At 46.4% G+C, this 24085-nt stretch overlaps 1 protein-coding gene across 1 annotated transcript; it reads left to right on the top strand.

The window, feature by feature from the left end:
• The first annotated feature begins 22384 nt into the window (after positions 1-22384).
• Positions 22385-23302, top strand: LOC120233379 (UDP-glucuronosyltransferase 1A3-like). Its single transcript, XM_039234595.1, has one exon. It carries the CDS (start codon positions 22385-22387, stop codon positions 23300-23302), a length of 918 nt encoding a protein of 305 aa, XP_039090526.1.
• The last annotated feature ends 783 nt before the right edge of the window (positions 23303-24085 follow it).

Below are 24085 nucleotides of genomic sequence, written 5' to 3'. Positions count from 1 at the left end.
TCATGACCTTAGATTTGGCAATGGTTTCTTAAGTGAAACACCAACAGTACAAGAAACAAACAAATTGATAAACTGGACTTCATCAAGCTGAAGAACTTTTATACATTGAAGGACACTATCAAGAGAGTGAAAAGGCACCCCACGGAATGGGAGAAAATATTTGCAAATCACGTATTTGGTAAGATTCTGGTATCCAAAGTAGACAAAGAACTCAAACAACCCAATTAAAAAATGGACGAAGACCTTGAATAGACATTTCTCCAAAGAAGATATTTAAATGGTCAACAAGCACATGAGAAGATACTCATCTTTAGGTGCTAGAGAAATGCAAATCAGTATCACAAAAAGATACCAATTCATATCTGATAGGATGGGTATACCTAAAAAAAAAAAAAAAGGGAAAACAAGTACTGGCAGGCGTGTGGAGAAATTGGAATCCTCAGACACTACTGGTGGGAATGTAAAATGGTGGAGCTGCTGTGGAAAGCAGTTTGGAGGCTCTCCTATAAGTGAAACATGGAATTACCATATGACCCAGTAATTCTGCTCCTGGGGGTGTATCTAAAGAATTAAAAACGGGTACAGAAACAAAAAGGTTTCTCTTCAGAGCAGCACTATTCATCACAACGAGAAGGTGGAAACAACTCAATGCCCTTCAACTGGTGAATGGATAAGCAAAATGTGGTCTATTTAGACGGTGGAATATTTTTCAGCCGCAACAACAAATGAGGATCTGCGACGTGCTATAATGCAGTTAGACACTGAAACTGTAAGGCTAAATGAAGGAACCCAGACACAAAAGGCCATTTGTACTGTGTTTCCATTTGTGTGAAAGATCCAGAATAGGCAAATCTATAGAGATAGAAAACAGATGCGGGGTCGCCAAAGGCTCAGGGGAAGGGTGAATGGGGAATGGCCATTGGATGAGAAGAGGTTTCCTTTCGGGCTGATGAAAATGTCCTGGAAGTAGATATTGGTGAGGACTGCACAGCCCTGCAACTGTACCAAATGCTACCAAATTGTAAGCTTCAAGATGATTATGAAGAAATTAAGGTCATGCGAATTTGACCAAAATGTTCTTCTTTTATTTTTATTTTTAAGGTTTATTTATTTATTTATTTATTTATTTATTTAGAGAGACAGAGTTCTAGTGGGGGACGGGCAGAGAAAGAAGGAGCACAGAATCAGAAGTAGGCTCCAGGCTCTGAGCTGTCAGCACAAAGCCTGATGGGGGGGTTTGGACTTGTGAATGGCAAGATCATGACCTGAGCTGAAGTCAGACCTCAACTGACTGAGCAACTCAGGTGCCCCTGACTGAAATGTTCTTAAAAAGAGAAACCATGGGGGCACCTGGCTGGCTTAATCGGTTTAGTGTCCGACTCCAGCTCAGGTCATGATCTCACTCACGGTCTGTGGGTTTGAGCCCCATGTCGGGCTCTGTGCTGACAACTCGGAGTCTGGAGCCTGCTTCGGATTCTGTGTCTCCCTCTCTCTCTGCCCCTCCCCTGCTCACACTCTGTCTTTCTCTCAAAAATAAATAAACATAAAAATTTTACAAAAAAGAGAGAGAGAGAAACCATGTCTTTCAAAGGCTGATTTGTTTGAACAGGATACACATAGCTTCCTACCTTGCATCATTTCTTCTAACGCTCTGTTAATCTGTAACCGTTCCCTCCCTTTTCAAAACTTCTGTGACTTTTTGTAGAAACTGGGTCAGCATCCTGGAGGATGACCCCTCTTCTAGTTTGCTGATCGCTCTCTGGCGGTGGTGTGTAAGCTCTTCCTGGAAACTGGAAGTCGGCGTGGCTTTGATGGATTCCACTGTTTGACAGGCATGCTTCCTCTCCAGTACGATGTACTTTGTCTTGCATCACATCGGAAAGCACCCCATATCTGACTCTTCAAGAAAGTCACATTGTCATGTGTCCGTTTTGGCTTCCCAGCAGTCCCAAGGGACCCAAGACCAGGTGACCAAGCACTGGTTAGATTGGGCGTGTGTTAGCCCATGGCCTTTTGGTACGGACTTGGGGATCCCAGGCATGGTTGTCACCACTGACCAAGCTCTGTGTCATCTAACCTCTGCCTGTTTCTCCCCGTATCCCTTTCCTTCTTCATGTTCCAGCCACACTGCCTGCTTCCACTCGCTCACACCCCCATGCTCCACCCTACCTCAGGCCTGCTATCCTCTTTACATTCTTATCGCAGTGGCAAGTAACAAGCTCTTTGACGACTCAGTATAGTGTCTATTACACCTCTCTGTGCTGTAACCTTCGCAAGGGCAGGAACCGCATCTGGCTTTTCCATTGCCCTGTCCCCAGTGCTCAGCCTGGTGCCTGTAGCACATCTGTTAGATGAATGAAAACACAGCTGGAGAAGAGGGGTGAGCTCGAGGATCTTGGCTTCAGAAGACTGTTCAAGAGGAGGAAAGGCAGGAGTCCTATATCAGGCTGTGGACTTTCAGCCTCCTGTTATGAGGCCAAAGCACCTTGCAGGATGGGATGGGGCCAAATGCTTGTCTGTTTCCTATGTTTCAGCCAAACCACTTTCCAAAAATTCCCTTCTGCTCTCTAAGACCTCCCGGTGTTAAGGAATGGAGCAGAGCAGACAGGTCCCCAATAGGGGTCACAGAAGTGAGAAATCACTGGTGGCTGAGAGGCTTTTTAGGAAGAGGATCTATTCGTGCTTAAAAAACTTTTTCAAGTTTATTTATTTAAAAAGAGAGAGAGAGAGCAGGAGAGGGGCAGAAAAAGAATCCCAAGCTGGCTCTGCACTGTCAGCACGGAGCCTCAGGTGGGGTTTGAACCCATAAACCATGAGATCATGACCTAATATGAAACCAAGAGCCGGATGTTTAACTGACTGAGCCATCCAGGCGCCCCTCTAGACTTGTGCTTTTAAGTAGTTTTCTGCGTGCTCCCTCCTTAGGGACTCTTGATCTTCATCGAAGTTTTGCAATGGGAAACAGCCTGGCATTTACAGTTGCTTCGGGATGGCCTCAAGGGGCTGGGTCTTATGTTTGAGTTGAAAAAACAAAAAAGAATATCTAGAAGACAGAGAAGAGAAGATAGCAGAAGCTGCACACAGGTGTCAGAAGGTTACACTCTGATTGGGACACGATGGGGCTCTTGACATGGTGTTGAATGGGTGTTCAACTCAATCTTATCTAGCTTATAATGGACCAGAGGACCTCAGCTGATAGGCACACAGATTTCACAAAAATCTCTCTGTCGACATTTCTCGTTTCGCATCCTCCACTCCTCTTCTCTCTATTCTGTTCCCTTTCCCACTCATGTCTTTCCTGTCTGTATCACCTGCTCCCCTGGAGCCCTGCCTCTAGGGCTCTGCGCAAAAGGACATGTCCTGGCTGACTCATGCCTGGTGGCTGTGCGTAGTTAATAAGCGAGGCAGTGAAGCTCAAATCCCCAGCATGGTCTAAGCACCGAGGAGTTCAGGAGGACTCACGGTATACAGGGTTTGAGCACGATTTCTGGAACCATCCCAGCCTGGTTTCATACACCCACCAGCCCTTTCGCTGAGCAGCGATGTAAGCTTGGGTAAGAACTGTAGTTTCTAAAGAGGTAAAATAGGAACAAAGTAGTACCGCTGCTCAGAGCTCTTTTCCAGATTAAATGGAACAATGCACGTAGATTGCCTGGTATGCGGTAAAGAATCAGTGATAGCCGTAATTGGGTGGGTCACATGCACAAATCCCAGCATGGATTATTTCCAGCCTCCATGATATTAATGTTAACCGTATGATCAAGCACATGATCAGATGTCAATAACCCCCTCTTGTTGGGAGCCTCTCATGAATTAAGCCTCAAATGGGTGGACTGTCCCCTTAGGGAGAGGTTCCAAATTAAATATTACAAAGCGAGTGAACATTGGTATGACTATTCGCCTTGTTTGGCAGATAATGAAACTGAGGCACAGAGAGGTTGAGTGGCCTGCCCATGGCCACACCTGTAGGAGGTGAGGAAGCAGGGACTTGAACACAGATGCTCTATTTTTTTTTTTTAATTGAGATACGATTCATGTACCGTAAAGTTTGCTCTTTAAAAATGTACTTTTCAGTGGTCTTCAGTATTTTCATAGATATGAGCAATCATCACCTCTGTCTAATTCCAGGTCATTTCCTCACCTCCAAATGGAATGCCCTGCCTCCTTGGCAGTCACTCTCATCCCCAGACCCCAGCAACCACCCACCTACCTTCTGTCTCTGTGGATTTCCCTATTCTGACGTTTCACAGAAGTGGAATCATGCAGTACGTGGTCCTTTGTGACTGGCTTCTTTCGCTTAGTTCTCAAGATTCATCCATTTTATAACACGAATCAGTACTTCATTCCTTTTTACAGCTGAATAATATTCCGTTGTATGGAATTACATTTTTTAAAATTTATTTTTAATGTTTTATTCATTTTTGAGAGAGAGAGAAACAGAGTGTGAGCAGGGGAGGGGCGGAGAGAGGGGGAGACACAGAATCAGAAGCAGGCTCCAGGCTCTGAGCTGTCAGTGCAGAGCCTGACACAGGGCTCGATCTCACGGACCATGAGATCATGACCTGAGCCAAAGTCAGATGCTTAACTAACTGACTGAGCCCCCCAGGGGCCCCATGGAATCACATTTTGTTTGTTCATTTACCAGTTGATGGACATTTGGTTGTTTCCACGTGATGGCTACAGAGAGCAATGCTGCTGTGAACGTTCGTGTACACGGACTCTGAGCCCAGACGTTCTGATGTTAGAGCCCACGTGCCCAACCTTTATGCTTGACTGTCTCCCTGTGCAGACTGGAAACTTCTCAGGAAACGTTCTGGCTGCAGTCTTTGGGGAATGTTACATGCGGTGAACTCTGCCGAGGCCAGGCTTGACTTACACTCCATGGCTTCTAAATTAAAAAATTTTTTTTCACATTTATTCATTTTTGAGAGACAAAGTACAAGCAGAGGTGGGGCAGAGAGAGAGGGAGACACAGAATCCAAAGCAGGCTCCAGGCTCTGAGCTGTCAGCACAGAGCCCGATGGGGGGCTCGAACCCATGAACCGTGAGATCATGACCTGAGCCGAAGTCAGATGCTTAACCGACTGAGCCACCCAGGCGCCCCAATACACCCCATGGCTTCTAAATCACTCAGTGGACATGACATCTGTTGGTTTTGTGGTGTTACAGAATCACATGCCCCCATCCTTCTTTTTTTTTTTTTTAAAGAATAGGTTGTTTTTTTTTTAATTTTTTTTTAATGTTTTATTTATTTCTAGGAGAGAGAGAGAGACAGCGTGAGCAGGGGAGGGTCAGAGAGAGAGGGAGTCATAGACTGAAACAGGCTCCAGGCTCTGAGCTGGCAGTCAGCACAGAGCCCGACGCGGGGCTCGAACCCACGAACTGCGAGATCATGACCTAAGCGAAAGTCGGACGCTTAACCGACTAAGCCACCCAGGCGCCCCCCCATCCTTCTTTTTAAAATTATTTAACGATCACAAAAGGTCCTTCTGTGTATGTGGCTTGCTGGCCCAGTAGGGCAGGTGGACATGGGTGAGTTACAAATCCTGAAACATACTTTGGGAGTAAAGGGTTTAAAGAGAACTAGTCATTGGGAGCCTTGCAGGCTGAGGAGGAGCAGTCCAGGAGGAGCGGGGGAAGAGCGTGCCAAGCAGAGAAGCAGGGGCGGTGTGAAGCCACCTATCACGAGGTCTTTAATGTTTGGGACCCAAGCATGTTCTTCCCCCTTCTCCCTGCATTCAAGGGTCTCTTAATCTAGTAAATGCAGGCATGTGAAAGTCTTACTGTCTGTGTCCTCTGAGTAGTCCCTTTGTCATGGCTAATTAGTGGCCCGAGCCCCTCCCCTCTGCTCCCAGCTTCTGGCACCACCACCCATGTCGGTGGGAACCTCCCTGGGCCATCACAGACACAGCCCTTACAGTAGGACAAGCCCACTGGGATGTCCCCCCGAGACGCCATACCTCTCTGGACTGTCCTGTCCCACCCATGGAGATTCAGACTTGACCATGGTGAGCCTGCTCCAGGACCTGGGCACGGAGCACTGATTTCTGCAGCTCCCACCCCACACCCTATTCGATGGGTTAAATGGCCCCAGGATCCTACATGGAGGTATATTTGTAGTTATTGAATGAAACATTTGTTAATTTGATTTTGCTATTTTTGTGTTCTGCATTCGGCAAATGTCTTTTTTCTTTTTTTTTTTTTAGGTCCCAAGCACTTTGCAGGTGCTTTTAAATCTTGTAGGTCTGGGCTTGTGGGTAATTCAAAGCGCAGGCTTTCTAACACCCCCCTCCCACTTCTATCTCCTCATTACCTCCATGCACACCTTTACGACTCCCCTCTACTCAAAATGCCAGGTGTCCTCTGCTGACTTTTTGGGAAATCTCAGGTTTCGTCCCAGGATCTACCTCTTACTCTCTGCTGATACGTGTCCCTCGCTTAGCTGTTGGGTCTGCAGGAATCCCTGAGAAGAGATTGACCTTCCCCTGGACACTCCGTGATGCCTGAGGGCACATCGACCTCCACAGCACTGCCCAGGGCAGGCCTGGCCTCCAGGGCAGCTCACCCTTAAGGTCATCACACCATTGGGACTGGTAGACACACTAGATTCTTCTTCCCATTGCCCTGCATGTACATACATTCTTAGAAAGAGTCAGATCTCAGAAGAAGGAAGAGAAATGTTTTCTAAAGCTTTCTTTCTTTTTTTTTTTTAAATATTTATATTGAGAGAGAGAGAGACAGAGAGACAGAGAATGAGCAGGGGAGGGCAGAAAGAGAGGGAGACACAGAATCTGAAGCAGGCTCCAGCCTCTGAGCTGTCAGCACAGAACCTGACATGGGGCTCGAACCCATGAACCGTGAGATCACGACCTGAGCCGAAGTCAGACACCCAACCAACTGAGCCACCCAGGAGCCCCAAGCTTGCTTTCTTTCTTTTTTTTTTTTTTAATGTTTTATTTATTTCTTAGGGGAGAGAGAGAGAGACAGCGTGAGCAGGGGAGGGTCAGAGAGAGAGGGAGTCACAGACTGAAACAGGCTCCAGGCTCTGAGCTGGCAGTCAGCACAGAGCCCGATGTGGGGCTTGAACCCGCGAACCGCGAGATCATGACCTAAGCGAAAGTCGGACGCTTAACCGACTAAGCCACCCAGGCACCCCTCTTTTTTTTTTTTTTTAATGTTTTATTTATTTTTAAGAGAGAGACAGCGGGCACGAATGGGGGAGGGACCGGAAGGGGGTGAGGGCAGAGGATCTGAGGCAGGCTCTGTGCTGACAGCAGCTAGCCAGATGTGGGGCTTGAACTCATGAACTGCGAGATCATGATCTGAGCCGAAGTTGGACACTCAACCGACTGAGTCCCCTAGGCGCCCCTGAAGCTTTCTTAATTTGTGAGACATCTCTCTGGTGATGTTTTGCTAAGTGGGGTTAGTTCCTTTCCTTCATCTCCTGCCTCCAATGCATGCTCCTGTGGACCTGCTGGGAAAGAGAACGCTCCCCCCCCCAAGTCCTGTGCTTCTCCCCCAGCTTCGTGTTTAGCAACACAAAGAGCAGAACAGGGCTCTGCTAGGAAGGGCCCAGGCCAAGGTCCTGCGCAGAAGCGGGGTCTCGTATGAAGCATCTGAGGTTTGTAGCACATCTCGCCTCTCCCCCCGCCCTCCCCCCATCTCCACAGGTGGCTTGCTTAAGGCTTACTGCATTCAGCTTCTCTGCCTCTCGATGTACTGCTCTTAGTGAGGACCTGCCTCGCCCCTGCCCGCCTGGAGGGACGCACCTGCTCTGTGCTCACTTTTTTTTTTAATTGTTTATTGTTTTTATTTTCAAGAGAGAGAGACAGAGCATGAGCAGGGGAGGGGCAGAGAGAGAGGGAGACACAGAATCTGAGGCAGGCTCCAGCCTCTGAGCCGTCTGCTCTGTGCTCACTTTGTAAGCGTCTCGCTGTCTGATTGCTGTCGCCTTCCTGACTCTGATCATTGTGAGTGGGAAACCCTGCTCGGTCCCCCCCCTGCGAGGTTGCCATTAATTTGCATCTTGGCTGAGTTCCTGGGGCCAGTCCTGTGCTTGGGAAGGTCCCTTGCAAGCCACTCCTCAGGCTTTTTCTTTCCTAGGCCCCAACATGCCTCCTGAGCCAACAGGCATGGGTTATGACAAACCCTTGTGTGCGGGCTAGCTGTGCGTGACTAGCTCTGGGCGAGTGTGCTCTAGCCAAGCCAGGAATCACCTTGCGCTCGGAGAGCCTGGTTTCCACATCCGTCACGCTCTTGCACCTCCCTCAGCCACGTGATATATCAGGCAGGATAAACATGACCCTTTCTCTCTGGATCTCCGTCAAGATGTGCGTCATGTGTGGGGCTGACAGGTGGCAGGGCTGGTGAGACCCCAGGCCTCTCACCGCGTGCTGCCTACACTGAGAATCTGAATTTCCTAAAGGCAAGGGCCTGGTTACCTGCTCATAATGTCATTGACCAGTTTCTTCCCAAAAAAGAGCACATGGTTCTTTAAATTTCATGTGTGAATTCTCACCACTTGAAAAGAAAAAGAAAAGTGAAATGTTGCAATAAAACAGGTAGGCAAACCAAAAGCTGGTGCATTCATCTGCAAACGCTTATTGAGAACCTACTGTGTGCTGGGCATTCTTCTAGCGCTGGACATACAGCAGAGAACAAAAAAAATGTAGTCCCTGCCATCCCCTGATCCAGAACAGTAATTCATTTTTTTTTTAAACGCTTATTTATTTTTTGAGAGACAGAGAGAGACAGAGTGTGAGCAGGGACAGGGCAGAGAGAGAGGGAGACACAGAATCTGAAGCAGGCTCCGGGCTCAGAGCTGTCAGCACAGAGCCTGATGTGGGGCTTGAACTCACGAACCGTGAGATTGTGACCTGAGCCAAAGTGGGTCACTTAACAGACTCAGCCACCCAGGCGTCCCTGGAATAGTGATTCTTAAATTGTGGAAACTGAGGGATCCCTGAGGCCCTTTTAGGAGTCCTCAAGGTCAAACGATTTTGTAATAATACTAAGACATTTCTGCTTTTTCCATTTTGTCTTATCACAATGGGACAGTGGAGTTTTCCAGAGGCTCCATGATGCATGGTGAACTGCTGACCGCATCTAATGGGAGTGGGTAGCAGTGTCCCGCTGTGGTCTATGAAGCCAGACATTAAAGGGACTTGCTTGCAAACTATGTAAAACAATGTCATGCTTCTGACCAATTTTTCGTTTGTTTTGGGAAACAGTGGTTTTTTTTCTTTCCATAAAAGATGTCAGCCATGTTAACTTGTAATGGGCTCATTCTTGTTATCCTAAATGAACGAAAAAGTCTTTTTTATATATGTCAGTTTTAATTTCTAAAACAGTTTATCTGGATAGGCATGAGCCACACAAACAAAAATTTGGGGGAGTCTTCCGTCATTGCTAAGAGAGTAAAAGCATCCTAAGACAGGAAGGTTTGAGAATGGCAGATCTAGAAGGGTCCAGTTCTGTATTTCCCTCTGAGCTGTGGAAGTTAACAAAAAATTGTCCTTTCTGTGGGCAGTAAGCCTCAGTTTCTCACCTGTACAAGGACGAACTGTATTTGAGGGTTCGTATTTTGTGACATGATAGACAGGTGTTACAGGTTAACTCGTGTCCCCTGAAGGGTATGTTGAAATCCTAACACCCAGCACCCCAGGCAGAATGTGACCTAATTTGGAAACACATTAGCTGTTAAGGTGAGATCACTGGGGGTGAGCGCTAACCCCGTGTTTGGTGTCCTAACGAAAAGGGGACATTTGGACACAGACGTACACAGAGAGAAGGGTGAACGTGCAGGTAGAGAGGAGGTGATGTCCTCATATGCCTGGTGGCCAGCAAACCGCCAGAAGCTAGGAGAGGGGCACCGATTCTGCCTCAGAGCCTCCAGAAGGACTCAGCCCTGCCGAGGCCTCGGTCTCAGACTTCGGCCTCTGAAGTTTCTGTGGTTTGGGCCACGCCGCGTGTGGTGCTCTGCTGCATCAGCCCTAGGACGCTAGGACAATGGGAAACCATTTTGCAAGCCAGAGGGTGGTCTGCAGGCGCTGGCTGGTCCGTTGGGGCCATCAGATACCTTGTCAGCTGCTGCCTTCCTGTTGTATATTCCTATATTTTCTTCCCTTTCAATTTCACCACCTCCTCTTCTGTCCCCTCTTATTTCTCCTATGCTCTTGCGTTCGTGGTGTAGAACTGCGTCTTTCACTCGCTGAGACGATTTAGGGGCTACTGTCCGACCACCAGGGTGCCCCTTTGTTCATATCACATAGGACCCAGCTGCCTGATGACAGCCGGAGGGAGCCCCTCTTAGGGACCTGTTCTGGGCACCCACACTTCACTAATTCTCACAGCTCCCTGGGGGAGAGACAGGTGCGACGTCCGTGGGAGAGAAAGGGGAATTTCGGCACAGGGCGGTGGGGTTGCTCCACAGGAAAGGAGTAGGTGGACGTCAGAGTTTCTGCTTTTAACCACGGTCAAAGTGGGAATTATGGCTTTAGAGCGCATATCTTTTTTTTAATGTTTATTTATTTTTGAGAGAGAGAGAGAGAGCGCGCACAGAGGATGGGCAGAGAGAGCGCGCAGAGGAGGGGCAGAGAGACAGGGAGACACAGAATCTGAAGCAGGCTCCAGGCTCCGAGCTGTCAGCACAGAGCCCGAAGCGGGGCTCGAACTCACAAACCGCGAGATCATGACCGGAGCTAAAGTCGGCCACTTAACCGACTGAGCCACCCAGGGGCCCCAAGGGCACATATGTTTAGGATTCGATTCTGTCTTCCGATAGAACAGAAAATTCCAAATAACAGTGGTTTATCCAAGATCAGAGCGGGAGGATTGTATCAGACTCTTCCACGCACTCTGAGCTTCCTGCAACCCACCTTCTAATCCAGCCGTTGCTGTGGTAACCAGGCCACCAGGACGTGGACCAGGCAGCTGCATGGTGTTGTTGCAAATCGTGAATTTGACATCTGTTGACACTTCCTTTCTGAGAAAAGCTGAGAAAGTGGAGAAGCACTAGTAGCTACTCATCGACAGACATCGTCATCTTGCTGTGGAATCCAGACAGCCCAGGACGGAGGACAGCCACCAGCCTCCAGGGGCCTCCCAAACTATCCTCAACACGCGACTGCATTTGGGAAGGGGAGGCACAATGGTGGAGAGACGGAGAAAAATAAAACTAGAAGCTCAGGTGAAAGCTGGTAAGGGGTCCCATTGGTTCAAGTTCGCCATGTGTGTGAAAATGGTTAAATATTAACTTAGGTTCTTTTAAAACAAAGGGCAGAATTCAGAGCAAGGAGAGGTAGGCAAGGGCTATGAAGAGCTCTGGTTAGTTTACGGAAAGTAGCCTGCAGCCCCGAAGCCGAGAGAGCATAAGTGATTTATTCTTGTTGCTGCCTGTATTCCCCTCAGATGGCCTGCCTCCTCCGTGCATTTCAGAAAGTTTCTGCAGGGGTCTTCCTCTTAGTGCTTTGGGGTGAGGTTGTAGCTGACAAGCTGCTGGTGGTCCCTCAGGATGGAAGCCACTGGCTCAGTATGAAGGAGATAGTTGAGTTCCTCAGTGAGAAGGGCCATGACATTGTAGTGCTGGTGCCAGAGGTCAATCTGCTTCTGAAAGAATCCAAACACTACGTGAGAAAAATCTACCCAGTGCCTTTTGACCACGAAGAGCTGCAGAACCGTTTCCGGTCTTTTGGAAGCAATCACTTTGTGGAGAAAGGGCTCCTGAGCGCTGCTCTGATGGAGTACAGGAATAGCATGATTATCCTTGACATGTGGTTCACCAACTGCCAGAGCCTCCTGGGGGACTCCGCCACCCTGAGCTTCCTCAAGGAGAGCAAATTCGATGTCCTCTTCACAGACCCAGCCCTGCCCTGTGGGGTGATCTTGGCAGAGTACCTGGGCCTGCCCTCCGTATATCTCTTCAGGGGCTTCCCATGCTCCTTGGAGCACGTGATCAGCAGAAGCCCAAACCCTGGGTCCTACATTCCCAGATGCTACACTCAGTTCTCAGACCGGATGACCTTCCCCCAACGGGTGGCCAACTACCTCGTTAGTTACTTGGAGACCTATTTATTCTACCTTCTATATTCAAAGTATGAAGACCTCGCATCCAATATCCTCAAGAGAGATGTGCACTTACCCACCTTGTATCGCAAGGGCTCCATTTGGCTGTTAAGATACGACTTTGTGTTCGAGTATCCCAGACCAGTCATGCCCAACATGGTTTTCATTGGAGGGACCAACTGCAAGAAAAAGGGAGTCCTGTCTCAGGTTGGTGGTTTTGTTTCTCTTTGGTTTCTCTGTTTCTTCAAGGACAGACATCGTTCTTATGTGTGCAATCTTCTCTCATGCATTTGGCTCTTTGAGCCAACCTGGAGGGCTTCCTGAAGAAGGGGATGCCGGGCTCAGAGTAGACAGGCAGGGAGGGGGTCAGTGGCTGGTGTCCTGAATGATGCAGAGGCTTTGGATGAAGACAGAGTGTATGCTTGGCAACAATAGGACGTAGGTTTAGCTAGGTCTTCTGGAGACAGTCATAGAATCGTAGAATGAGTCTTGGACATTTCCAGTCTCAACCTACACGTACCTGCTGTGGAAACAGGTAAAGCCTTGACCAAAAGGACACAAAAGCTGAGGGGCACCTGGGTGGATCAGTCGGTTAAGCATCTGACTGTTGATTTCGGCTCAGGCCATGATCTCATGGTTGGTGAGATCGAGCCCCACGTAGGGCTCTGCGATGACAGAGTGGAACCTGGTTGGGATTCTCTCTCCCTCTCTGCTCCTCCCCTGCTCATGCACTTTCTCTTCCCCCCTCTCAAAAATAAATACATAAACGTAAAAAAGAAAAAGGACACAGAGTTGAAAGGACAGTCCAGGAAGAAACCCATATTCTCCCACCTCTGCACCCTGCTCTTTCCCAGAGCTCTGAACCCGAGATCTGCCAACAATAGCCAGTAGACCAAATCTGCCCAGAGACCTGTTTTTTATATGGCCCGGAACTAAGAATGGGTTTTATATTTTCAAGGACATATTAAAAACGGCAACAACAAAGAATACTAGATGGAGATGTATGTGGCCCTTTAAGCTTATATACTTGCTACCTGACCCTTTATTGAAAAAGCATGTTGACTTCTGACATAAGGCAAGTAAGTGTTCTTTTTTTTTTTTTTTAAGGTTTTTATTTATTTCTGAGAGAGATAGAGAGACAGTGTGAGCAGGGGAGGTCAGAGGGAGAGAGAGGGAGATATAGAATCTGAAGCAGATTCCAGGGTCTGAGCTAGCTGTCAGCACAGAACCTGATGTAGGGCTCGAACCCACAAACCATGAGATCATGACCTGAGCTGAAGTCGGACGCTTAACCGACTGAGCCACCCAGGCGCCCAGGCAAGTAAGTGTTCTTAGATGCCTTCCTGACATATGGGGAGAGCCTAGAGCTATTTGGAAAGTAAAAGCTTGTGAGTTTTTGTTTTTGTTTTAATATTTACACCTTCAAAAGGCTTCAGATCCTCTTTCACACCAGAACTCTCCTTTTCAGTGCATTTTTCATCAGAAGGAAAGCCTCAAATAGGTTCCAAAGCCCCTTATCCTTCTTCACTAACATCCGTTGATTTCTCTGTTGACACGTGGGACACTTGGCCATACGTACGAGAGCTGACAGGAACATGGACAAAATGGGCATAATTGGACTGGTGCCAGGAAGCACAGGGCACGAAATAGAAGTCCCATATGCCAGGAAAATTTAGTCAAGTAGTTAGTTCATAGGCAAAAATATGATAAGAAGCATTTGGCATAAGGAGGAAAAAAATAGCATTTTTGGTACCTTTGGTACTGGCCATCCTATATTTGCAAGAAAAGAAATGTATTTAGTCATATCAAAAAACCAGATGGTGGTGAATGTGTTTTTTGGGCATCACGAACTTATGCTGCAATCTCAACTGTCATCCCAGCATGGTACCATAGAGAACATTTGATGTTGTGCAACATGTAATTATCAACTTGTGCTTTTATATTAGGAATTAAAGGGATCGAAGCCAGAGGGTTTTTTTTTTTTTGTTGTTAAATGATGCAACCAGGTCAACTCTGTGAAAAAGATTTTGTACTTTGCAGGGATGGAAATATGGCGGTTGCACGATATGGTGAATGTACTAAATGCCACTGAATTGTTCACTTGAAAATAGTTAATTTGGTTACATGACCTCATATAAAAAAGTCCTTGAAAAAGAAGATACATCATAGATCAGGAAAAATAAAGGCCTGATTTATAGCTGAAAACAAACCAAAAAACCCAAACACTCCTTAGTAGGCAAATAGCTTGATGGGGTAATTCATAACTACAATATGGCCATGAGAAGTTTGGAAGCGTATTTGACTTCAGAAATAATCTAAGGAATTCAAATGAATAAACAGCGAGATTCAATTTTGCTTACGAAATTAGCAAGCACATTTTACAGGTAACTCTTGGCCCAACTCTAAACAAGTGTAATAAGTTTCTTATGATGCTCTTGCTAACGTGCAGAGCCTTGTGAAAGCCAGAGCCTGGAGAAGGTTCCATGCATAATGCTATGATTCACAGTTTGGGAAACTGTGATTATTCTCAGGGTAACCTCTGTGCTCCCAGGCTTCCTGTGTGGAAGAGCAAGAGGTCACTTCCTAGTGCCCATGTTAGAGTGACTGACTGTCTTGCATCCTCTGCCCAGAGAGGGACTCAGGGAGACACTCAGCCACCTCAGCTCCCTGGTTGGCTGTCTGCCTGGCTGATGGTTCCCACTGGGAGACCCTCAGAGGCTGGGCCTTGGGGCAGCCTCAGATGTCCTGAAGCCACTTATCCCGGCCCTACCCAGGACTCCCCTCTCCAGCCCCGTACACCTTGTCACCCAGACCACAATCTCGAAGGTGGCTTTCCCTGTGCCCAGAGGGGCTGCAATCCAGGTCGGGTGCTAGGGCACTCTCTCTGCTGTCCTTGCTTCTTAGCTGAGACTCATCCATCCCATGCCTAACTTCTTTTCCTAAGGTTTCCAGTATCCCCATTTTAGAAGAGTTTGACGTTACATTTCACTAGTAGAAGGGGCATTGAAGTGTTTTTCTTAGAACAAAGGAATTCAGAGAAAAATCCTAGTCTCCCCCACTTGCAAAGCAAAGAACTGCTCAAAGCTTTGAGGACAGGTTTCCACTCCCCCGTTTTGAGCCACACAAATCCACGGAGCTCAGGTTCCCGGACCAGTACATCCTCTTTGCACAGCCTGCTCTGTGGGAGGGAATGAACCAAAGCCCAGCCTGGCTCAGGCCAGGAAAGGGCCAACTTTCCCCTCCCCTGCTGGCTCCTGGGATCCCTTCTTCATCCCCCATGATGCTAGTTGAGTAAGAGCTACCAGCCTTGCATTCAAGCCCAGCTGTGTGGCTGAGGCAGGTGGCTTCTCTCTGGGTGTTCACTTCTCCGTCTGTGGAATGGGAACACTCTGGGGTTGGGGACAGGTAAGATGGTGCTCGTGGGAGAACTCTGAAAACCGTACACACAACACACACAGAACAGGCTACTTTAGGCTGTAATAACAGGACGGAGGCTCCTCCGACAGGAGACAGTCCAATTCTCACACGAACGGGCAAACCAAAGCTTCCGGGCAAATCAAGTGAGGTGCCCGAGGCCACAGGCTGCGGTGAGAACCCACTCCCTTGTCACGCTCTCACCCTGAGGCCACACAGTTTGCCCCGTGCGGTTTTTCCATGGATACAAGACCTGGAAAGTAGCAGGTCCTGAAGTGGGGAAAGGAGGCTGAATGATGTGTCATCAGATCTCAGGTGCTTCGTCCTGGCCACGTGGCCTTGGACTTCAGCCTTCTTATCTTAGAATGGGGCTGAGAACATGTGCCTCGCTCCTCACACGGCTCTTTGAGGATCACATGGGCAGCGTGTGAAGGTGCTTTGTGGACTATCGGGGGGAAGCTATGGTCCCTGTCCCTCTCTTCTCTGGACCTTGGCTCAGCGTAGGCTGAGACTTCTTGTGAGGTGATATCAACATTGCTTTCTTGCGGTATTCTCTGGGGAGCATTTTCTCAGAAAACTAGATCCTGATTCCTTAGGACCAATTCTTGTGTTCCCAGGTTTCCCCCTCTTGTGTTCTGGAATCATCTAGATGGTGGTTCTCAAACAGGGGCAATTTCACACCCCTGGGGGGCAACATCTGGAGACATTTTTCGTGTCACAATTAGGGGATGACACTATCATTTAGTAGATAGAGACCAGGGATGCTATTAAAAAGCCCACGAAGCACAAGAAATCCCCACCCACCTTCTCCCAACAAAGAATTATCTGTCCCCCAAAGACACTAGTGCTGAAGTTGAGAAATACTGATTTAAATCAATTCCATATGAATATCAGTAACTTCTACCCAGCAGGGGCCACCTCTCTGAGCCAGTTTGTCTCCCTTCGGGGGTCTCTCTACAAGTAATAGTCACTTGGGCTGCAGTCTCTACATTTATTGGTTCAGCTGAAGATTGAATTCTAGGTGAGTCCGGGGAACAAAACCTCAAAATGCCAAGTCATTCTTAATATGCACTTTTAGAAATACATGATCTAGGCCAATGTCTACAATGCCTTTCACGGTTTGTTTTCCTCCCAAAAAGGTTTTGAAATGTGTTTATCTTTATGACTGATTAGACTTGCAGAACATTTTGATGGTATTGTTTCTGTTAATAAGTAGTTATCCAAAGTAGCTAAAGAGTCAGTGTTTAAAAAAATATTCAACACGAGTATCCTTGTTTGATTCATAATTCACATAATTCTAAGAGAATGAGATTAAGTAGGTTTAAAAAAACAAGCAAACAACTTACTGAGAATATAATTCATAGACCATAGAATTCATTTATGGCGACTTTACAATTTAGTGGTTTTTAGCATATTCGTAGATTTGCACAATCATGACCACAATCAATTTGGGAATGTTTTCAATCACCCCTAAAAGAAACCCTGGCCCTGTTAGTAGTCACTCTTTAGCCCTTGGCACTCTGTCTTTATGGATTTGCCAATTCTCATCACCTCATACAAATGGAATCACATAATATGTGACTGGCTTTTTTTTTTTTTATGGCTTTTTTTTTTTTAAACGTAATATGTTTTCAGGGTTCATCCATGTCGTAGCATTCTTTTTATCGCTGAATAATATTTCCTTCTGTGGATATACCACACTTTATGTGTCAGCCAATCAGTTGATAGACTTTTGAGTTGTTTCTACTTTTTGCCTATTATGAATACTGCTGCTGTGAACATTCATGTACAAGTTTTGTGTGGACATACGTTTTCGATTCTCTCGGGTACATGTCTAGCAGTGGAATTGCTGGGTTGTGTGGGAAGTCTGTGTTTTATCTTTGAGGTACTGCCAGGCTGTTTTTGAAAGTGCCTGTTCCATTTGTTTTATTGTGGTAAAATACACGTAAGACAAATGTCACCATTTTAAGTTTTTTTGGTCTGTTTTTGTTTTTGGAGAGACAGAGACAGTGCGAGTGAGAGAGACAATCCCAAGCAGGCTCTGTGCCGCCAGCACAGAGACCAATGCAGGGCTTGAACTCATGAAACGGTGAGTTCATAACCCAAGCCGAATCCAAGGGTCAGATGCTTAACCCACTGAGCCACCCAGGTGCCCCACATCTCAGCATTTTAAAGTGTGCAGTTTAGTGGTGTTTAGTCTCCTTGAAGTGTTGTACACCATCACTACTACCTAGTTCCAGACCATTTTTATCACACCCACAGGACACGCACATACCTTTTAAGTAGTCACTCTGCATTCGGCCCTCCCCAGCCCTCGGCGACCACCAATCTGCTTTCCGTCTATAGACTGGCCTAGTCTATATATTTTATAGAAATGAAACTGTACAAGGGCTCCTGGGTGGCCCAGTTGGTTTAGTGTCTGACTCTTGATTTTGGCTCAGGTCGTGATCTCACATTTGTGGGTTCGAGCCCTGTGTCTGGCTCTGCGCTGTGTGGAGCCTGCTTGGGATTCTCTCTCTCCATCTCTCTCTGCCCCTCCCCTATTCTTTCTCTTTCTCAAAATAAATAAATAAACTTGAAAAAAGAGAGAGAAATAAAAGTTTACACTAGGTGGACTTTTATATCTGGCTTCTTAGCTTAATGTTTCAAGATTCATCCATGTTGTTGCATGTATTGGTATTTGATTTCTTTTTTAATGTTTATTTTTCTTTGAGAGAGAGAGTGTGTTTGTGAACAAGCTGGGGGGGGGGATAGAGAGAGACAGAGAGAGAATCCTAAGCAGGCTCTATACTGTCAGCACAGAGCCCAGCACAGGTCTTGATCCCACCAACCGTGAGATTATGACCTGAGCCGAGATCAAGAGTCTGATGCTTAACCAACTGAGCCATCCAGGAACTCTATTATTTCATTTCTTTTTGTGGCTGAATAATTTTCCATTGTGTGGACCATTGTTTGTCTATAAATTTATCAGTTGATGGACATATATGTCCTCAGTTGATGGGTTTCCACTCTTTGCTGTTGTGAATAGTGCTTCTATGAGCATTTGTGTACACATTTTTGTTTAACAGTTTAACAGTTATTTTTATCAGCAAAACTAAAAAGCAACTGATGGAATGGGAGAAGATATTTGCAAATGACATATCAGATAAAGGGTTAGTATCCAAAATCTATAAAGAACTTATCAAACTCAACACCCAAAAAACAAGTAACCCAGAGAAGGAATGGACAAAAGACATGAATAGACACTTTGCCAAAGAAGACATCCAGATGACTAACAGATGCATGAAAAGATGCTCAACTTCACTAATCATCAGAGAAATACAAATGAAGATCAAATGAAATACAAATGAAAATGAAAATGTTGGTGAGGAAGCAGAGAAAGAGGAACACTGTTGTGCCGCTAGTGGGAATGCAAGTTGGTTCAGCAGCTCTCGAACACAGTATGGAGGTTCCTCAAAAAATTAAAAATAGAACTACCCTATGACCCAGCAATTGCACTTTAGGTATTTATCCAAAGGAAACAGGTGGGTTGTTTTGAAGGAGCACATGCAGTCCAATGTTTATAGCAGCACTATTGACAATAACCAAAGTATGGAAAGAGCTCAAATGTCCATCTTTTGATGGATCTTTTTTGATCCATCTTTTATAAATGGATAAAGATGTAGTGTGTGTATATACACACTATATATATATATATATACACACACACTACATCTTTATATATATATAGGAATATTACTTAGCAATCAAAAAGAATGAAATCTTACCATTTGCAACAATGTGGATAGAATCAGAATGTATTAGTCAGTCAGAGAAAGACAAATATCATATGACTTTACTCGTATGTAGAATTTAAGATAGAAAACAGATCAACATAAGGGATGGGAAGCAAAAATAATATAAAAACAGGGAGGGTGACAAAACATTAGAGACTCTTAAGTACAGAGAACAAACTGAGGGTTGCTGGAGGGGTTTTGGATGGGAGGATGGGCTAAGTGAGCAAGGGGCATTAATAGGGACACTTGATGGAATGAACATTGGCTGTAATATGTAGGGGATGAATCACTGGATTCTATTCTTGAAAACATTATTGCATTATATGCTAACTAACTTGGATGTAAATTAAAATAATAAATAAAAAACAGTTGTTTTTAGTTCTGTTGAGTAATATGCCCAGATGTGGAACCGCTGGGTCAGATGGTAATTCTATGTGTAACTTGTTGAGGAACTGCCAAACTGCTTTCTACAGTGGCTATGCCATTTTATATTCTCACCAGCAATACATGGATATTCTGATTTCCCCACATCTTTGCCAACACTTGTTATTTTCCATTTAAAAGTTTTTATTATAGCTATCCTAGTGGGTGAGAAGTGATATCTCATTTTTATTTGCATCTCCCTAATGACTACGTGGAGCATATTTTTATATGCGTATTGACCTTCGGACAATAATCTATTCAAATCCTTTGCAAATTTAAAAATTGGTTGTTGTTGTTGTTGTTGTTGAGTGTTGGAGGAAGCAATTGGGAGGATGCTGGTTTACCTGGGGGCTGGATCCAGGCTTCTCTGCTCCTCCGTTGTCCCTGGAACCTATACTCTGCCCATTGTTCTCACAGTGGGAGCTGTTTCCGAGGAGGATGCAGCCTTCAGAGAGGAAGGTGTTGTGGATGGTAGACCATGTGGATGGTATACATGACTGAACCCAGTTAAGGCCTCTCTTAAGATTTGGCAGGCAGGGGCGAAGATTACTTGAGCTTGCAGCCACTCAAGACAAGCCTTGTGAGTAAGTTCTCTTGTTTATTAACCCAACACCCATCAATCTGGAGTGGCCTGCCTCTATCTTCTGTCTCTCCTTGCCCTCCATGTACAGTGACCAGTTTGTGAGCCAACAATTGGTGAACTAACCAGGAAACTGAAGAAATGGGCTTTAGGAAAGAGGTGTCACAGGAGAAATCCCGAGTTGGCTGTCAACCTCTCTGTGGGGAGAGGTGGCATGTATGTCAGATGCTTACAGACCACCAGATGGGTATGGAGACACATGAAAACACTGGCTGGTTTGATGTGTTTGTAGGAGCCACTATGCAGAGGGCTCTGTGGCAGAGAAGAGAAACGAATGGCTGCATGGTGGGCTGGCTGCTACCGTGGGCAGCTTGGCAGGCCTCCGAAGCTTAAGTAGAGGCTGAATCATGAGTTAGAAGGTTGGAAGGAGAGCTGAGGTTGGAGGAGGTGTGGTGCCCACTGCTCTGCTGGCTTCGGGGCTGGCAGACATAGGTTGGGCACTATGACAGAGACAGCAGAAAGAGATGACCTCTACAACTTTAGTCCAAGCTCTGGAAGGGGGCAGAGACCCGGTGGTGAGTAGTGGGTTGACTGAGGTGTTGGCCATCTTCTGCTATATGGCTACAAATGAGATCTTAATCCCCTGTTAACAGGGAGGAGCCAGCCGTGGGATGGGTGAGGGCAGAAGTATGAGAGATGAGTGCTAGGAAGAGCAGGGGAACCCTACCCTGGCGCCTGGCCACCCTATGTTCCCAAGCCATCCCATCCTCCCTTTGCCCTTTAGTTTCTGCCTGCTTTTGCTTGCTGCTCAACATTTTATGGGACTTTATCATCACTTTCTGTGGGACCACTAGTCTGATAGGAGCTACTCCTCTTACCAGAAGCCAGAAATGCTTCTTGGTGAATCGAAAAATATTTTTTGGTCATGTTAAAAATTCCAGTTCATAAGTCTATAGCTTAATTTGGGACATCCATCCATCTAACCATCCAGCATGGCGTATGTCTCCTTATTTATTCTACCCAGATTTCTATCTTGGAGTTGCTAAGGAAAAAAATCCAACTGCATAAACGAAGACCTATTGGCTTTATTAAGGACTCATGACTTGGGCAGCACCTCATCTAACAAGTAGAGGGGAGCTCTGAGGCATTGTACAAAATGGATGGTTTTCATAGGAAGGAGGGTGGGGCTAGAAAGTTATTAGCAGAAGACCCTAGTCCCTAAACAGAATAGCAGAAGATTGGAGAAGAGGAGCTGAAACAGAGCCTGGTTGGAGACTGGGTGATGGCTTCCACCTGTTCCAAGGCAAACAGACCCTATAAGAGGGGTGCTCTCTCGCCCCCACCATGTTATCACTAAGGGTTGTCCTGCCCATTTGTGCTGTAGATAACAGCAGCTCTTATTCCGAGGAGTAAATATAGAATGCTCAACAAACCCTTGTGTTGTCTTCAAGTCTCCGGGGAAAGATCCTTCAAGACATTTCCGTATTTGACAGTCACTTCAAGGAGATCCTCCCCTGACCACTGCAAGAGATGTCCTGATATGGGAAAAAAAAAAAAAAAGAACAAAATCAAAGAGCTAGAGTTGCACTCCCTGTTTAGAGAAAGCTGTCTTAGCAATGTTATATATTTTTCTGAGTGTGCCCCATGTTACCCACGCATGGGAGGAAAGAGCGTTAAGAATCTTAAGTTAAGGTCACATCCAACAGAGAGATTAGTTATGCTTGGAGACTGGGGCGGTGGTGACTCCTCAGAGCTTAGTCACAGCCCTTTAGGATGCCGTTAACAGAGAAATAGGAGATCAAATGAAACAGGTATCCACAGTCCTGTTTTGAGATTTGGATAAAAAGCAAGAGAGTGAATTAGAATGTTCCTTGGAGAGAGCAGCAAAGGCAGGTGAGGTTTTTTCTAGATAAAGGGCCCTGATCTCTCCCTGCATGCAAGCAGAAGGGTGGGGCTGGTGGTGAAAGACAGGGATAGATTTAGTTTGTAATGATTAACATAAGGAGGGCACACTGCCTACCAGTTACTTGCCATTCTAAGTGGCTCAGCGATAAGAGAAAGACGATGGAAATAAATGCAGGAGGCACAGCCTGATCGGAAAAGTCGGCTGCTTTGGGCTTCTACGGACATGGCTGCAGGATTCCCCAATCTGGTGCCAGCGCTCATGGGGCTATTGCTGTTCCTGTGTGTTGGGCCCTGGGCTGAAGGCGGGAAGGTGCTGGTGGTGCCCATGGATGGCAGCCACTGGCTCAGCATGAAGGAGGCCCTGCAAGAGCTCCATGCCAGAGGCCACCAAATAGTGGTCGTCTCGCCAGATGTGAACTTGCATATCAAGAGAGAGGACTTTTTCACCCTGATGACCTATGCCATTTCGTACACCCAGGATGAATTTAATGACCTCTTACTGGCCCAGGCTTCTCTGGCTTTTGAAGAAGTACATTTTCTAAAGATGTTTTTTAAGTCGATAGAAATTTTGAAAACTGCTTCTTTCATTTTTCAAACGTCTTGCAAGGAGCTGATGTATAACAAGGACCTGATTGGGCACCTGAACGCCAGTTCCTTTGATGTGGTTTTAACAGATCCTGTTTACCCCTGTGGGGCAATCCTGGCCAAGTACCTGTCACTGCCTGCTGTGTTTTTTTTGCGTTCTATTCCATGTGACTTAGATTCTGAGAGCACGCAATGCCCAAACCCTTCCTCATATATTCCTAGGCTATTAACAATGAATTCCGACCACATGACGTTCCTGCAAAGGGTCAAGAACATGCTCTACCCTCTGTCCTTGAAGTACATTTGCCACATTATTTTCACTCCTTATGCAAGCCTCGCCTCTGAGCTTCTGCAGAGAGATGTGTCGGTGGTGGAGGTTTTCAGCTCTGCATCCGTGTGGCTGTTCAGAGGAGACTTTGTAATGGACTACCCCAGGCCAGTGATGCCCAACATGGTCTTCATCGGGGGCATAAACTGTGCCAACAGGAAGCCATTATCACAGGTCTGTATCGGTGCCTATGATGTTCCAAGTGGAACACATTTTTTTCCCCCTTAATTTACTTCCAGGTGCTTACTTATCTCCCAGTCTTTCTAAAGATGTCTATCTCTCTTTCTCCTGACAGTTCGGTGAGATGAATGTTGAAGTACAGGAAAAGTTTGCCATGGTCACTGAGAAAAATGGGAGGCAGGGGTGTGTGTTTGTGATAGGATTAGCAAACGCTGCTTTGAGTCAACCAAGACTGTCTTCCATGAAGGCACTGGCTTCATGGTTGCACAATTTTCTCCACCTGTGTAGGAGCAGGGGCGCCGAGTTGTGGGCTAATCGATCAGGAGGTTTTGCTTGCGGGGTTTTGCTCATACAGGAGAAGGACAAAGGAACTAGCACATTGCGTTTGTTGATGCGATCGTTTTTAGTGGCTCCGTCTTGAAAGGGACTAAAGTGTCATCCTAGGAGAATGGAACCACCGAAAGGAAGCAGAAGTGTCTGAGAGCTTGAGTAAATTAAGGGGGAAGTGAGACAATGTGTAAGGGAGAAGGTGGGGTCTCTGTGATCTGAGAAAGAAGTAACTGAGTTCAAGTTTTCAGAGACAGAGCTGTGCTGACAAGGTTTTTGAACAGGCGTTGATGTCTGGTATGTAACGTGGGACCAGCTGAGTTGGATGGTAGGTTGGTTGGATCGGTTGGGATGGTGAAGTCATCAAAGGCTGGTTGGAGGGACTAGGGAAGAGAGAAGACGAGGAGCCTATAAACCCAGTGAAGTGAAGGATGGTGATGAAAAGAATGGAGTCTGGAAGGGTAAAGGGTTGTTAGGGGGGCTGACCGCATCACCAAGACCATC

This window comes from Hyaena hyaena, unplaced genomic scaffold, assembly GCF_003009895.1.
Source record: "Hyaena hyaena isolate Hyena2069 unplaced genomic scaffold, ASM300989v1 scaffold_86, whole genome shotgun sequence".
Classification (NCBI taxonomy): domain Eukaryota; kingdom Metazoa; phylum Chordata; class Mammalia; order Carnivora; family Hyaenidae; genus Hyaena; species Hyaena hyaena.
The sequence above is the reverse complement of the archived record's forward strand: the minus strand, read 5'-3'. Positions and strand labels throughout refer to the sequence as shown.

What these genes read in the sequence shown, in the direction of transcription:
- LOC120233379 (XM_039234595.1), top strand. Translation starts at nt 22,385, where the DNA reads ATGGCTGCAGGATTCCCCAATCTGGTGCCAGCGCTCATGGGGCTATTG.